This window comes from Hippopotamus amphibius, chromosome 6, assembly GCF_030028045.1.
Source record: "Hippopotamus amphibius kiboko isolate mHipAmp2 chromosome 6, mHipAmp2.hap2, whole genome shotgun sequence".
In the NCBI taxonomy this organism is placed as follows: Eukaryota; Metazoa; Chordata; class Mammalia; order Artiodactyla; family Hippopotamidae; genus Hippopotamus; species Hippopotamus amphibius.
In genome coordinates, this window is record NC_080191.1 from 159,106,464 (window position 1) to 159,123,025 (window position 16,562).

The following is a 16,562-nucleotide window of genomic DNA, read 5'->3' on the forward strand; positions in this document are numbered from 1 at the left end:
ACATAGTAATTATCATTGCGAGATAATAATTGGAAACTGTAGTGGAAGTGCATCCACAGGGGAAGGGCTCCTCTCATCACCATTTTCATTTTAGGGCCATAAATGAAGATGCAGAATGCTCATATGTGTGTGTATGGGGGAAAGAGAGCTCCATCAACATCAACTGAGCACCTATCATGTGCCAGGCTCTGTGCTGAACACTGGCACTCACAACAGCCCTAAGGGAGAACTCCCATATCATCCCACGTGACAGATGAGGACACAGAGGCACACAAGAGTTTTACTGATAGCAAAACTCAGATTCCAACCAAGGCCCAAGCCCATGTGAAAGAAAGCTTCCTGGAGGAGCTGGCCTTTGAAGCGAGTAATATGGAGGGGGCCAGGCAGGAAGGAAGAAAGGAAGCTGGATGGGGGTGGGGCTGGGTGTTAGAGGGTGGTGCAGACTTGAGATAGTGGCTCCAACATGTGTTTTTCAACACCACGAAGCAAGTAATTCTGACACAATCTGCCTGGAGAGTCCACGGGTTAAGGGCTAAGTCCCACAAGGCTGCTCCCATTCCCCACTTCTGATGCCAATCACATGTTCAGGTTGTCACCTGTGCTTCTGACCAACAGGCTATAGGCACTCCTATCACTTGGGAATTCCAAGGGTTTGAGGAACTTTGTGCCAGGAAGCAGGGACAGAGACTAAATGTGTTTCTTGTTATACCACAGGGGTTCTAATAGGGAGAGAACTGACAGCGTGTTAAGAGAGAGAAGCCAGAAACAGTCGAACTAGGGCCCACTTTGTTTTCTCCACTCTAGAGCCTGCCTGGGTCACCAAGGGCTGCCAGCCCTGGGAGGGGAACATCCAGGCAAGAGACCCCTAGGCTTTCTGGGACCCTGCTTGCCCCGTGGGCCCCAGTCTGGACTCCTCAGGCCCTGGGTATGGTTCTACACAGAAAATGAGATGTCTGTGAGAAATCTTCATGACCTCAAAGAGCCTGTGAGAGAATATTACTCAGCCATAACAGAGAATGAAATATTGCCATTTGCAGCAATATGGATGGACCTAGAGATTATAATACTAACCGAAGTCAGATAAAGACAAATATATGGTATTCTTTATATGTGGAATCTAAAAAAAAAAAAATGATACAAATGAACTTATTTACGAAACAGAAATAGACTCAGAGACATAGAAAACAAACTCATGGTTACCAAAGGGGAAGGGGGGGAAGGATAAATTAGGAGTTTGGGATTAACATATATACACTACTATATATAAAATAGATAAACAACAAGGACGTACTATACGGCACAGGGAACTATATTCAATTATAGGTTATCTTGTGATAACCTATAATGTGATAACCTTTTTTCAGAAAAGAATCTGAAAAAGAATATATGTATATACACATATATAACTGAATCATTCTGCTGTGCACCTAAAACATCATATATCAACCATACTTCAATTTAAAAAAAGAAGAAAAAGAAAAAGCCTAGAAGAACTTGTACATTTGCTTGCAGAAAGTCCAGACGCTAATTAATGTAAATTTCCTCATTTCTGGCTGGAATTTTCCCAGCTCAGTGTAGCGGTGGTGGATGAAAAAAATTAATAGTCGATCTCAGAAAAGAATGCAAAATTTTGTTGGAGCCAGCCTGAGGATTCTAACCTGGGAGATGGTTTTTCGGAAAGCTCTGAGGACTGTTCCACCCATTAGAAGTCAAAGCACAGTTGTATAAGTTTTAGAGACAAATATACATCAAATGACGTATCCCTGACAATTTACACAAGCCAGATCTGCACACCTAAAGCGAGTAGTGGGTTGTGTGTCATCATTGCTCCTTACAAGATTAAGAAGAAAGGTTATCTCCTAAGGAGGTCTGGTTAATGCAGATGCATAACACACACCAAAGGGAAGGGAGGAGGCCAGGGCGGCAAAGAAAATTTTTGTTTAAGTTTGTTCTTGTCTTGCCATAAAATATGAATTTTATTTCATCGCAGTGATGACTGATAGCCTACTGATTAGAAACGTTGGTTCATTCTGTCCACTGGAAAAAACACACACCTTAAGAGCAGTGAGATTCAGTTTTATTCAGGGACTGTACTGAGGACTGTAGCCCAGGAGACAGCCTCTCAGAGAGTCCTGAGGAACTGCTCCGAAGAAGTAGGGGAGGGGCCCTTATGTATATGAATTTCTTGGAAAATATGTGTAGTTAAGCATAAAAAATGTTACTGCTAATCACAAAGAACAGGTATTTCAAGTTAATGATTTTAGTGCTTATCTACCTATGTATGGAAGATAGAAGAATCTGGGGTCATTGAAATTCTTCCTGAGATATGCATCTTAACTATCTAGGGGCCCTTATATCTAAAACATAGAATACTTCCTCCTGTGTTTTCCATCCTGAATCCCCCTCAGGGTGCACTGTCATGGGTGACTTCACTACCCACTGGTAAGTGGGCTGTGACTGAACCCTTTGTATTAGGGGATAATGAATGACACTTTCTATCCTTTTTTAAATTTTATTTTATTTTTTATTTTTATTGGCATATAGTTGACTTACAATGTTATGTTAGTTTCAGGTGTACAACAAAGTGAATCAGTTATACACATACATATATCCACTTTTTTTTTCCTTCTTTATATTCTTTTCCCGTATAGGCCATTACAGAGTACTGAATAGAGTTCCCTGTGCTGTACAGCAGGTTCTTCTTAGTTATCTGTTTTATATGTAATAGTGTGTATATGTCAATCCCAATCTCCCAATTTATCCCTTTCCCACCCTTATCCCCTAAGCAACCATAAGTTTATTTTCTACATCTGTGCTTTGTTCTTTTTGTTTACAGTTCATAGGTACATCTTTTAAATAATTCAAAGGAGAAAGGTAAGGCATTTCTTTCTTAGACGTCAGATTTATTAAGATAGGATTTGTGCACAATAATATTCGCCCTTTTAAGTATAAAATTCAATGATTTTTGACAAACACATACAGTTGTGTAACCATCACCACAATCAAGATACAGAACATTACCATCACCCCAGAAAGTTCCCTTGTGTCCTTTTATATTCAACCCATCACCCTACTCCCAGACCTTGCCAACCATTTACATTTTATGTCCTATAGTTTTGCCTTTTCAAGAGTATCATAGAAATGGCATCATACAGTAGGTTTTGTTATGAACATATATTTTCATTTCTTTTGGTTAAATACCTAGGAGTGAGACAGCTGGGTTGTATGGTATAATGTTTAATTGTGCCAGGAATTGCCAAACTGTTTTCCAATGTGGTTGCACCATTTTACATTCCCATTAGCAGTGTGTGAGAATTCCAGTACTTGGGCTCAGGTCTTTGTTCTTAGCAATTCTAATAGGTGTGTAGTGGTATCTCGTTTTGATTTTAATTTTAATTTCCTTAATACAAGTTATTCTTTTTTAATAAGCAAGACTTGTCTAGAGACACAGTATTTTAAACCTTGGGGCATTCTAGGTTGCTGCCTTTGCCTGATACAGAGACTAGGGGACATCTTTCCCAGTCCTGTGTCAGCAGGGATTTGCACTTCTTGCATCCAGTCAGTAGAGGGCAGGAGAGGACAGAAAATAAGCTTCCCAGTTTTTGGACTATCCGGGGCCGGCATCTATAGTATTTGGATGCAGTACTCTATTTATAGTTCTTCTCAAATCCCTCTCCCTCTGAATATTCTTAGCTGCTAGGCTGTTAAGCTTGACTCCCCAAATTAATCTTGTGAAGTGATTCAAGGTCAAACCTCTTAACTAACCTTGTAAAATCCTAAGAACCGAGCTACCAAAACTGAGCCACCTTTGTAGAGCCTTTAATAAGTTCACTTTCCAATGTCACTCATCACAGCTGGTGTTACGGGGAACCACAGGCTGCTGAGCTGGTGAACCCGTTATTCTCCAACTTTTCAGGAGCTGAGAGAGACTAAGGAAAGTCTCTGTGGGGGCAAGTCTCCAGACCCCACCATTGGCTACAGATCCTCCTCTCTAGCACCTGGGTTGCGGCAGTTCAGACGGGGCACAGCACAGATTTTCTGGGGCTGGGGCTGCCGAGTGCCCCCAGAGATGTACTCCAGCCTGAGCCCTGGGCTCCCCTCTGGTAGTTGGAACCAAAAGGTCCTGAGGAGGGTAGTGAACATCAAGAAGAGCTCCATCCGAGCCAACTGGTCCCCTAGGCACACCCGCTGCCCTGGAAGCAGAAGGAAAGGTCAGAAGGTGGCAGCTGTCCCTGTGCCTCTCCCATCGCACCCGCCACCCACCACTCATGACCCAGTGCTGTGCCCAGTACCTGCAGAGAATGGCAGGAAGGCCTCTTTGGCCAGGAAATTTCCATCCTTGTCCAGGATGTGGCCAGGGTTGAACGGTTCGGGGGTCTCCCAGTACTCAGGGTCATAGAGCACAGAGGCCAGGTTGGGCAAGATGGCGGTGCCCTGCAGAGAGGAGCTTGTGTGGCTCAGAGAGCTCAGCCGACCCAGCACCTGGCCCTGATGCCAGGCTGACATGGGTTCAGAGACGACTCGATGTGAAGGGGAGAGTCACCTGGGGACAGGGGGCCTCAAAGGGCATCAGCAGACAGACCCTCACCTCAGTGCAGCTGCTGGGCATTATGCTCTCCTGGCTAAGGGGCACTCACCTCCATCCTAAAGACTCCCAGCCCGGGCGAGAGACACAGCTGCTGCCTCCCAGGACAAGGGCCAGTGGCTATTGGGCATGACTGGAGGGGACCAAGTTCTGTAGAGGGCAACAAACGCTGGTGGTGTGTGTAAGTGTGTGTGTGTGAGAGAGAGAGAGAGAGAGAGGGGATGAATGGAAGGGCAAACAAAGAGGAAGAAAGACTGAATAACAAGGCAGAGAAAAGGAGAAGAGACAGAAAGCTTCATTCCTTAGGATTAGGGAGAGGAGAGCGTAACCTCTAACCCTAACCCTAACCCTAACCCTAACCCTAACCCGAGCCCTCACTCTACCTCAAAGAAGTGAATGGCTGGGAAGAGAATCAGACTGATCAGATGGGAGCAGAAAGGAGCCAAAGGCTCCTGTTGGTGACTTCTGCTCCTCGCCACGTGGGCCCTGGGCTGACCAGAAGGCCAACGCGGAGCCAGGATGGAGGTGGCTGTGGACCCGGGACCTGGGACACGCAGCTCCAGGGGTTCTGAGGAAGGCCTCAGATCCTGTGGCTCCTTAACCAGCACCAGAGAGTTAAGCTGGTCACCCCAGTGAGGATTAGAGAAGCGGCCACAGAATTCTTGGTTTTGACAAAGGTATCTTGAGATTAAAAACAAAAACCTCACAGTTTGAAGCCTGCACACCAAACAGAAGCCAATAAAAAATGCAGAAGTGCAGACAACATAAGTACTTTCAGAAGTCTTTCTTTCTTTCTTTCTTTCTTTCTTTCTTTCTTTCTTTCTTTCTTTCTTTCTTTCTTTCTTTCTTTCTCTCTCTCTCTCTCTCTTCTCTCTTCTTTCTTTCTTTCTTTCTTTCTTTCTTTCTTTCTTTCTTTCTTTCTTTCTTTCTTTCTTTCTTTCTTTCTTTCTTTCTTTCTTTCTTTCTTTCTTTTCTTTTCCCCATTGCTCTACTGAAGCCTTAAGGGAGGGGCTTGACCCTAGCCATCCAGACTGAGAGGCACCCAGACCTCTTCCCTCCACGGCTTTACGCAGAGGGATTGGGAAGCACATGTCCTTGCTGCTCCCTGAGTGAGCTCGTTGTTTCCTAGTTATAGTCCTGGAAATTTCCCCCCATTTCCCCTACCTGGGATGAAGTAACCTCTGCATCACCACAGTTCTTAATAATCACCCTCATGGGCAGAGGCTCCTGGCAAGATGCCCCCCCACCCCGCCCTGCCCCGAATTATTTATATCCTGTTCTGGGTGATGTTCTGGACTCCTTGCAAAGCGACTGACTGATCTTAATTTGCGGGACAGGCTCAGACCGTAGCCTATCCAGTATACAACAAGGGCAAGCATCCTCACCTCCAAATTACAGAACCATCTGCCTGCTGGGTACTTCCTGGGGACTCTAGCCCAACTTCTTCCCAGTAAATGGCAGCTTGGAGTTTATAATCAAACAGGATGTCTGAGGAGAGACAGGCTCGAAGTGCCACCTCTGTATTAGAGACCATTGCTGTTGTCGCTGTCATTTGACTGATAGAATGGTTAAGAACAGTTTAGGAATATCTGTAACGTTTAACGATCTACTGTCAAGTTTTGGTTCTGCTTTCAGAAGACATCTCGTGCCCAAGTTGGAAAAGCTTGATATTGATTCCAGGCTGTTAATGGTTCCCTGGAGCTCTTATCACAGCACAACCCCTGGAATCAAATTGGCAGGAATATTAATGAAGAAAAAAAATGCATGGAGGCAGGAACCTCAAGTCTGATGAAATTAATAAGAATTTAATAATCACATTATGGCAGGCCCTTGCAGTCAAGTCTGCCCTGAACTATGGCCTGTAAGAGTTGAACAAAGATTCTCATGATGAAGAAAATTGGGCCCCCATGACTTCTCACCCATTGTTTTCATGGTGTATCACCTTGTATCACGGAGGCTTCCACCAAGGACAGGCTGGAGCATCAGTGCTGAGCTGAAGTCCCTTTCTGAGGAAAGTCTTGGGGTTCTGGCCATCACGTTCATGCACAGGGCACCAAGATGAGTGACTCTGTTTCATCGTCATTAAAATGGCAACCTTGCCACCTATACAACTGTGCTACCTTTCCTTTAAAATGACACCCTGCTCCCAAAATGATTCTTGATGCCTGGCATTCACTCCCCCTGAAATCCTCTCCCCTTGAGGGTGGGCTAGCTCTAGCGACTCACTTTTAGCAAACAGAATATGGCAAAAGTGATCAGATATCACGTCTGAGATTAGGTTACAGAAAGACTATAGCTTCTGTCTTCTCACTTGCTCTCTGTAATGGAGGTCAGCGGCTCTATTTTCAGCTGCCCTCTGGAGAGGCCCAGTGTCGAGGAACTGAGGGTGGCCTCCAGCTAACAGCCCAAGAGCAACTGAATCCTGAAGATAGCACTGCAAGTGCATTTACAGTGGACGCTCCCCATGGAATCTTCAGATGAGACGGCAGCCCCAGCCAACAGCTTCATTGTAACATCATGAGAGACCTTGAATCAGAGGTATCCAGATAAGCTGCACCTAGATCCCTGACGCACAGAAAGTCAGATCCCTGACCCACAGAAATACTGTTGTAAGTTCCTAAGTTTTGGGGTGATTTATTACATAGCGAGAGAGAGACAACTAATTCAATAAACATCTTCTGTCTAGGATCTGCATGGCAGTCAGTCATTGTGATGACTGAATGCTGTAGTGGGCACAAAGCTCTTAGCACTCAGTTAAGGGTTGGCAGAGAGCAGGAATTATTATGTTATCATCCAGTTCGTATCAGAAGCTGGCCCAGAAACCTGTCTCAAGCTGGATTACCAGAGAGCTACAAACTATTTTTTTGACTCCATGCAGAAATGTGTTCACGTTAAACTTTCATTGTTTAAAAGGGGTTCCAGGGGACTTCCCTGGTGGCGCAGTGGTTAAGAATCCGCCTGCCAATGCAGGGGACGTGGGTTCAATCCCTGGTCCAAGAAGATCCCACATGCCTCAGAGCAACTAAGCCTGTGCTCCACAATAAGAGAAGCCACCACAGTGAGAAGCCCACGCACTGCAACGAAGAGTAGCTACCTCTCTCCGCAACTAGAGAAAGCCCTTGTGTAGCAATGAAGACCCAACACAGCCAATAAATAAATAAATAAATATGTTTGAGATAATGAGAAGCTACCATTAGGAAGAATATTTCTGTATTGTTTAAAACTCCTACTTAAGGCACCACCCAATACATTGTCCACTGGCCCTCAAAAAGGTATTACCAATGATAATCTTCACAATAATTTCTTGGAGGGTGATAAGCCAAAGTGTTCCTGATATGGGCATGCTTCCTTTTATTACAGAATCAGAGTCATAGCTAATTGGGATTTCCTTTTTTGCCTTGACTCCAAGGAAGCTCAGATTCGAGTTTTATGTACATATACAGTTGTTCTTGACCTGAATAGTTTGATTTAAATTTATTCCTCTATCTCTCTTTAGTCAGTACTTGTTCTCTTAACCTAGTTATAAGATGAAAGAAACGAGACAGGCATTTCTACTAGAAATTGGTTCTAAGGACATAACACAAAATGCAGACCAAGCCTAAGGCACATAAATTGCAAATAGCCTATATTCACCAATAAGGTTAAGAACTACGAAACATCCACTTGGGGGAACATTATGCAGCCATTAAGAGTGATGTGGGGGACTTCCTTGGTGGTCCAGTGGTTAAGACTCCTAGCTCCCAGTACAGGGGGCCCAGGTTCGATCCCTGGTCAGGGAACTAGATCCTGCATGTCACAACTAAGAGCCTGCATGTGGCAACTAAAAGATTCCCGAATGCCGCATCTAAAGATCCCTCACAGGGCAATGAAGATCTGCGTGTTGCAACTAAGATCCAGTGCAGCCAAATAAATAAATAAATAATTTTTTTTTTTTAAAGAGTGATGTGGAACAGTGGTTTTTAGAATGTGGTCCCAGAACCCAAAGCATCAACACCACTTGAGAACCTGTTAGAAAGGCAAATTCTCAGGCCTCACCCCCAATACTCTGGGAATGGCACCCACCAATGTCCATTTTAGCAAGCCCTGCAGGTGATTCTGATGCAACTGGAAGTTTGAGAACCAGTAATGTAGAAGAATCAGAATGGTAAGTTAACTGAAATGAAGGATTCAGAGTTATACGTTCAGCATAATCACAGCTGTGTAAAATATATGTGGACAAAAAAGATTGGAAAGAGGTGCATTAAAATGTCTGCAAGGGTTACTTCTGAACAATATGGAACATTTAAAAATATTCCTAAATGAGTATATTCTTTCACAATCATAACCCTCTGTCCAGAATGCCATAGAAGGAGATGGATGGATGGATGGATGGATGGATGGATGGATGGATGGATGATTGACCGAGAGCTAGCAGACAGGCAGAAGCTGAAGCAGGTGGCTGTGCTGGGCAGGATGCCCAGCGAAGGGTGCTTTCTGCAGGCGCTGGATCAGGCACGAGGTCACACTTGGGGCCACCTACCTTGGGCACAGAGTAGCCGTGCACACGGGTGGAGGTCATGCACTGGCGCACGGCGCCCACGGTCACGATGCTGCAGAGGCGCTGTACCTCGTGAAGGACTGCGTGAGTGTAGGGCAGTCGCTTGCGGTCCTCATAGTGGACGGCAGGGGAGTACCCAGCACGGTGTCCAGTTCCCGCTGCACCCTCTCTGCGGGCGGCTCCATGTGAGGCTGGGGAGAGGCTGCAGCCCAGCCTCCCCACCACACGCCACTGTCCTGGTCTCCACCCAGAGGCAGCCACGGGGGCTCATGGCCCCTAGGTGGCGCCACCCCACGCAGCCTCCGCTCATCCCACAGTGGCAGGCCCTCTCTGAGGCAGAGCTTATGAACAGGATTTTGCAGGATTTGCTTCTCCAGGGCAGACTTGAGGGAAGAGGAAGGACCCAGATTTGAATACCCACTATGTGCCGGGTGTTCTATATACAAAGAGTCCTACGGGGTAGGAACTGTTGTCTCCATTTTACAGACAGGAACACCGAGGCTGCAACAGGACAGGTACTTTGCTGAAGATCACAAAACTGGTGGAACCAGGATTTGAACTTAGGTCATGGTCAGTGTGTCCCTGAGAGAACTCTAGCCACCTTTGCTTCCTCTGTGATCTTGAGCGGACATTAACACAGGGCCTGGCATTTAGTAGCTGCGGAACCGTTACTGAATGAGTGAAATAATGTTGCCACATTCCACCCTGGTTCTAAGTGATTCAATTACTTACCCAGGATCGCTCACTATGTAACAGGGTGGGAATAGAAGGCCCAACCCTCTTACTCCCTCCATCTGATTCAAAGCCATGAACACTTCCTGTACCACAGTTGTGGTAGCAGGACCCACTCCAGGGGCCACAGACCAAAGACAGTGATGGGGACAGGTGCCTTCAGCCCAGAAGCCCACAGCAGGTGTGATGGGCACGGGCAGTCAGCAGGGTGTAACCACGGCCCCCTTGCCCCGCATGTCTGCGTGCTGGACCGTGTAGATGAGCGCCCAGCGCAGGGTGGTGGCTGTGGTGTCGACGCCTCCCAGAAGCAGGTCCAGCAAGACCTGGGTCAGGTTCTCTTCACCGAATGCGGAGACAGGGTGGTCCATGGCCTGGTGGGCGGGTGACGGATGCTGGGGAGAGCAGCTCTGGGCCGGAAGCTCTCCTCTCACAGAGCCTTGGTGTCTCCCCGGCTGTTGCCTTGCCTGTCCCTAGACGTGTGGGACCAGAACTCCTCGGGAGTCAGGAGGGCATGAGTTCCAAACCTGTGCTGCCTGCTGAGGGAGGAACTGCCCTGACGTCCGCCAGGTCCCCTGCTTCCCACCCTACCCATGTCTGCAGGAGCCAGCACTGGCCTGAGAAAAGAGAGGGCGTTAAAAAATCCAAATGGCTGCTGCTTCAGCGTGCGCTGAAAAACGGAGGCCAGGATGAGAGACGGAGGCCATGGCCTTGAAAGGACATGCGGTCGGGAAGCTAGCCCCCGCTGCTCCTCCCCTCCGCCCCCCTTCTGCAGCAGTTCCAGGCCCACCTTAGTGATCTGGGCCAGGCAGCAGCTGATGAAGTCCCTGGGGGCCTCAGGTGTCCTGAGTTTGTGTCTGCCGATCTCCTGGCAGATATAGCCCCGCACGGCCTTCTGGTACCTAAACGTCTTCGGGTGGGGGCCTGGGAGGTGGCAGAAGGCCCAGGGGAACAGGTCGTACAGCTGTGGGGGAAGAGGCCCCGCCCAGGGGCTGCTCAGGTGCTGGCCCTGAGTCAGGGCAGCTGAGCGTGGTGCTGGGGGTGCCCACGTGGTCTGGGACCTCTGACACAGCCATCCCAGGACTGCTTGTCGTCTGGAAACTCGCCACACTCCCACAGTAATCTAGACAGTAATGAGAGCAGTGGTAGCAGAGACTGAACCCAGGGCTCAGCTAGGATGTTGCAGGCCCAGATAGCTGTATTTAAGGGGGTTTAACCTGTCTCTTATTCCCTCCCCACGCTTCTATGTTCAACCACAATAAAGGAAGCTTGATGCTGTGAATTGTCATTTTGCTGAGCAGAGGCTGCCTGAGGAACCCAGAAGCAGGCCCTGTAGTCTTCCTCCTGCCTACCGGCACCTTCCCTGCTATGCCCTGGCTGAGACCCCTGCCTGCCCTGGGTCCTCAGCTATCCAATGGGCCGCACACCTCCCTCCCCAAGGGCCAACTTACCCGGCGCCAAATGGTGCTGACAAAGGCCAGGCCAAAGTCGATAGCTTGAATCATTTCCTGGAAGAAGGGATCCTCCAAGGGGAAGCGGTAGCCGAACACGAGGGCCCCGATGACTCTGGCCGTGGACCTGACAATGGCTACCTGGGGGTCGAAGGGTCTACCTGAGAGCAGAGGGGCAGGGCTCAGGGTGAGGAGGCAAAAAGAGCATTGCCCTGAGCGCTCATCTAGTCTGTATACGGCCACTCACTGCATCATTCATTCATTCTCAGTCCTCAGTCACTCACTCAGCAAATGCTTACTGAGCACCTTCTCTGAGCCAGGCTTGGTGATGGGCACTGGGTTCGCAAGGAGCGGTGTGGGAGACAGACACCATTTAAACACACTAGAATGTGGGGCAGGTATGTCCCAGCTGGGAACAAAGGATGCAGGGACCAGCTGTGCCTGGGATTAGGGGAGGGCTTCTTAGGCAGGTGATGTCAGCTAGGTCTGAAAGGAGCGGTGCTTTCTCACAGGGAGGGAGGGGTGTGGATTAGCATATCCTAGAGGGGGAACAGCACGTACAAAGGGTCAGGGGTGTCAAAGGCCTGAGATGTTGGGGGAGGATGTTTCTCCACCTTCAGAGAAGGGCTTTGGGCTTCACAATGAACTGGACCTTCCCGTGTCTGTGTCCACTCACCTGCCCACCTTATAGAGAATCCTGATCCATTGATGTAGCATACATCCCCTACTGGACCTGTAAAGGGTCTACCCCTTCACACACACACACACACACACACACACACACACACGTCTCAGCCTCCTTGCAGGAGTGTGTGTGTGTGTGTGTGTGTGTGTTGTGGGGGGATTAGGGTGGGCCTGCCCCAGCGCCCTCCTTACCCTGCTCCTGGTGGAAGGCCCCAGCCAGCTCTGCTGCCTCTTCCCGCAGCTGCAGCTCCAGCGCCAGCTTGCCTAGGCCCAGCCCCCGAAGCGTCGCCAGGCAGAAGCGTCTCTGCTGCCGCCACACGTGCCCGTTGCTGCAGATGATCCCTGGGCCCAAGTTGGGGGACGGTCAGCAGCCCCTCCCAGCCTCCCAGGCCCAGGCCACCTGGCTCTCACCCAGGCGGGGAGAACAGACCCCTGGGTGGCTTTCCCAATCAGCTCAGGGCTGCGGCTCTGACCGGCCAGTGAGGGGCATTTGGGGGTTGCGGGGTCCATGAGCCTCCTGCTGTCAAGGTGGGCTCAGCTCTGCCCTCCTCCCGGGCTGCCAACCGGATTCTGCCTTTAAGAGTCCGCACAAGAAATGGAGGAGGAGCTAAAGAAGGGAAGGGAGGATGGAGTCTGGAGGGGAGGAGTGGGGGGAATGGCATTTGCTGAGCCAGGCGCTGTACTGGGCACTCTTGGGGCTCACTTAATCACCCCCACATCCCGGGGAGGAGAGAGCAGTCACTCTTCCCATCTAACAGATGGGCACACTGAGGGGCGGAGAGCGAGTCTGCCTCGCCCAGTCACAAGGCTGGCAGGGGGCAGAGCTGAGACCTGACCCAGATCTTTTGATCCCCCAGAGTTGGTTCCTTCCCATGTCGCCCGCCCTCCTCGCACCGCTGTGTTTGAGGAGACCCCGTCCCCAGCAGGGAGGGCAGCCTTGCCTCTTTCTCCAAACAGGTCCCGGAAGAGCGGGGTGAGGGGCCGGCCTGAGAACTGCTCCCAGTTGGAGACCAGGGCTTCCTTCAGCACCCGGCAGCCGCTCAGCACCACCACGGGCGTCAGGCCCACCCACACGGTGAACACGTTGCCATGAGCCTGCGCCAGCTGCGGAGAGACAGGGTCCTGGGGCTGCAGAGGAAGCTCAGCTGGCCCCGTTCTCTGGCACCTCCCTCTTGGCATGAATCCTCACCTTCTCGCACCCAATACTCATCTCGGGTGCACCTTTTCAGAACACTCGCCATTCATCCGACAAGCCAAACCCCGGGTTCCCACAGCCGGCATTCGTCCCAGCGGGTGTCACGTCACAGGCTCCCTGTGCCCTTAGAATAGTCAGGGCCCAGTACTTACGCACAGGGCGTCTGGTTTGGACCCCAAGGATCCTGGCAGGTGGGTATGTTCTACCCATTTTATGGATGATAATATTCAATTATAACTATACTTTCTTCAGGGCTCAGTGTCCAGTGTGGCCTTTACTTTAGTGCACTTTCAGTAAAAGCGTGCAAGATAGGTATCATTATCTCTATTTTATGAAAATGGAGGCCAGGGAATTCCCTGGCGGGCCCATGGTTAAGACTTGGCACTCTCACTGCTAGTGGCACGGGTGCAGTCCCTGGCTGGGGAACGAGGATCCTGCAAGCTGCATGGTGTGGAAAAAAAGGAAAGGAAGAGCAAGGAAGAGAGCAAGAAAGAAAGAGAGAAAGAGAGAGAGAAAGAAAAAGAAAGAAAGAAAGAAAAAGGAGGGAGGGAGGAAGGAAAGAGGAAGAAAGGGAGAAAGAGAGAAAGAAAGAAACAGGAAAGAAAGAAAAAGAAAGAAAGAAAGAAAGAAAAAGAAAGAAAGAAAGAAAAAGAAAGAAAGAAAGGAAGGAAGGAAGGAAGGAGGAAGGAAAGAGAAAGAAAGGGAGAAAGAAAGGGAGAAAGAGAGAAAGAAAGAAAAAGGAAAGAAAGAAAGAAAGAAAGAAAGAAAGAAAGAAAGAAAGAAAGAAAGAAAGAAAGAAAGAAAAGAAAAGAAAGAAAATGGAGACCAAAAGGCCAAAAAAGAAAGCAAAAGACCAGAGCCTCACACCCACGTCTCCTGACTTTCAGTGCGGTGCTTTTCCTACTGCCTGAGGAACCTGGAGATCGTGGTCATCTAGTATCTCCGATCAGAATTTAAAAAATACTTAGTCAACAATGATGAGAGCTGAGCATTGTCATGGGGAAGGGAATTGTCTCCTGCCCTCCAGTTCTCAGCAATAATTCAGCTCTGGCCTGGATTTCAAACTCCTTTCAGTGCAGCAGAAGCCCTCCCACTGGTGGGACCCACGCACCCTAGAAGGGGGCTCAGTACAGCAGTGTTACTTGAGTGTGCCCTTGGGGATCCCATTCTCCCAAGTTCCCATCCCAAGTGGCTTTTCAGAAAATTCCTTCCTGCCACAGGCAGTGCTCTCCTGAAGCAGAGTCCTGTTAAATAGTTTTCTCCACCATGCTACACTGACAGTGGAGCCCTGCTGCAGAATCCTCTTGGGTGACCTCCGTGCAAAGGTTTTACATTCAATGTTTGCAGTCCCCCAACAACCCCGCACTTGACAGATAAGGAAACTGAGGCTTGAGGCCATATAGCAAGTGAGTGGCAGGCGCAGGATTCACCTCCATGCGTGTCTGAGCCCAGTTCCTTGCTTCTAGTGTCCCTGGGCTGAGAGGGAAGGTCTGTGTGCCCACCCCTCCCGAGGGCCTCCGACTCAGGATGGATTCCCTACCTGGAGCAGTGAATCCGGGTGCAGCTGAAAACCCAGTTGCCAGAGGTTTCCAAGGATGGGGATGGGGAAGGACCAGGAGGAAGGTGGCTCCTTTCCCAGTAGATAGTGCCAAGTTTCAGGAGCAGGAAGGAGATGGTCAGTAGAGCCAGCCCACTGAGCAGGGAGAACATCTTGGGCCTGTGCCTCCCTCACCCCTGTGCCTCCAGCCCTGGGCTGCCCGTGCATTCCAGCCTTCTCTCTAGCCCTGTCTGGCCACCCTCCTCTCCCCGCCTCCTGACCGCTGCTTTTATGCCAGAGCTCTCAGGCAGCGGCGTGGAGGGAGGCAATCCCCGGAGTCTTCTCATGATGGAGTAAATCCACTTGGTCACACTAGTCACACCCAGGCCCTCAGCGGGACCGTAGGGTTCCAGCCTGGGACAGGTTGGGACACCTTCACTTCCAGAGCAGCCTCACCTCTGGCCCATGGAGCTCAGCCCCAGTCAGGGTCCTCTCAGCCTCTGCCTGGGAGTCTCAGCTGACCGCCTGGGTCAGCTCAGGGAGGACGGGGCAGCCACTGGCAGCGGCCCCGTCTCCCTTCGGGATACGCTTTTCTGGCTCAGCATGCAAACTGGGCTCGTCTTCCCTGCTCCCCTCTGCCCAGGTGCTAAGTAGTCTCTCTGGAGGCCTCCCCAGCCTCCCAATCACCCCCATCCCAGCTCCAGCCTCTGGTCAGCTTGGACTCTTCACCTGCCTGCGGTCCCATATTTATCAGTTGTCAAGTTCTGTAGCCTTTGCTTTTATCTCAACTGTTCTGGAGCCAGACTGCTGAGTCTAAATCCTAGTTCTCCCCTTACTAGGTAAGGACCTTGGGCAAGTTATTCAGCCTCCCCTTGCCTTGGTTTTCTCATGTGTACAATGGAAATGATAATTTTAGGCACTGCCTCAGAGAGTTGTTGTACCAGGTGTGGCAAGAGACAAATGGTACACACTCAAGCTGAGTAAATTGAGGATAGTTTAATAAGGAAATTTACAAATGTGTGTGGGCAGGCAGTAGTGGAACCACAAGGCACGGTGCAGTGCTCCAGGGCAGCCATACGGGGGAGCCCTGCCCACTTGACGCTCAGAGAGGTGAGGGCACGGAGTTTCAGTTCAGGAAGATGCAAAAGTTCTGGAGATGCATGGGGGTGATGGCTGCACAACAATGTGATTGCACTTAACGCCACTGAACTGTACACTTAAAAAGGATTAAAATGCAGGAATTCCCTGGCCATCCGGTGGTTAGGACTCCTTGTTTCCACAGCAGGGGGCCCAGTTTCGATCCCTGGTGGGAGAACTAAGATCCCACAAACAACACTGTGGGAAGAAAAGAAAAAAGAAAAGAAAAGAAAAGAAAAAAGAAAAGAAAAGAAAAAAGAAAAGAAAATGGTAAGCTTTATATATATATATGGTAAGCTTTATATATTGTGTATATTTTACCACAATTTTTTAAAATGTCAAGGGACAGAGACGACAGCAGAGCCTGGAGCCCCTAGTTTGGTGGAGACCCACCAGCAACTCTTAATGGGTCATTGACAAGAGCTCTGGCCTTCAATAGTGGGTGCAGCTGGTTTATGGCAAGCCTGCAGGAAATAAATACTCCACCCTCACTCTGCTCCACCCTCTGGTGCCTTTAATGTAATGTGCCTCCTGTTGGTCAAATCCAATTAGAAGTTGGAGAACAAGGAATCCTGTAGAAAATGTGAAATGATGCAGCCGCTTTGGAAACAATCTAGCAGGTCCCCTAATGGTTAATCAAAGAGTTGCCATATGATCCAGTGGTCCCACTCCTAAGTAAATACCCGAGAAAAATGAAAACATATGTT

General features: G+C 49.3%; 2 protein-coding genes across 2 annotated transcripts; both read right to left on the reverse strand.

Annotated features, from left to right (window-relative positions):
- Positions 1-2,906: 2,906 nt before the first annotated feature.
- Positions 2,907-5,363, reverse strand: LOC130854833 (cytochrome P450 2K6-like). The gene is made up of 2 exons (XM_057737699.1): positions 4,293-5,363; positions 2,907-4,193 (listed from the first exon to the last, which is right to left on the reverse strand). The coding sequence occupies exons 1-2, from the start codon at positions 4,504-4,506 to the stop codon at positions 3,976-3,978; spliced, it is 432 nt and encodes a 143-aa protein (XP_057593682.1). The 5' UTR covers positions 4,507-5,363; the 3' UTR covers positions 2,907-3,975.
- Positions 5,364-5,850: 487 nt separating this feature from the next.
- LOC130854832 (cytochrome P450 2J5-like) lies at positions 5,851-14,788 on the reverse strand. The gene is made up of 6 exons (XM_057737698.1): positions 14,722-14,788; positions 13,176-13,305; positions 12,928-13,090; positions 12,179-12,328; positions 11,303-11,463; positions 5,851-10,974 (listed from the first exon to the last, which is right to left on the reverse strand). The coding sequence occupies exons 2-6, from the start codon at positions 13,194-13,196 to the stop codon at positions 10,282-10,284; spliced, it is 1,188 nt and encodes a 395-aa protein (XP_057593681.1). The 5' UTR covers positions 13,197-13,305; positions 14,722-14,788; the 3' UTR covers positions 5,851-10,281.
- Positions 14,789-16,562: the final 1,774 nt, after the last annotated feature.

Excerpts from the sequence above, each read along its gene's own strand:
- LOC130854832 (XM_057737698.1), bottom strand. The coding sequence starts at position 13,196 with ATGAGTATTGGGTGCGAGAAG. Across the intron at positions 13,091-13,175 it reads TGAGTATTGGGTGCGAGAAG|CTGGCGCAGGCTCATGGCAA; the intron begins GTGAGGATTCAT and ends GTCTCTCCGCAG. Across the intron at positions 11,464-12,178 it reads GGCCTTCCACCAGGAGCAGG|GTAGACCCTTCGACCCCCAG; the intron begins GTAAGGAGGGCG and ends CTCTGCTCTCAG.
- LOC130854833 (XM_057737699.1), bottom strand. The coding sequence starts at position 4,506 with ATGTCAGCCTGGCATCAGGGCCAGGTGCTGGGTCGGCTGAGCTCTCTG. Across the intron at positions 4,194-4,292 it reads CTTCCTGCCATTCTCTGCAG|GGCAGCGGGTGTGCCTAGGG; the intron begins GTACTGGGCACA and ends TTCTGCTTCCAG.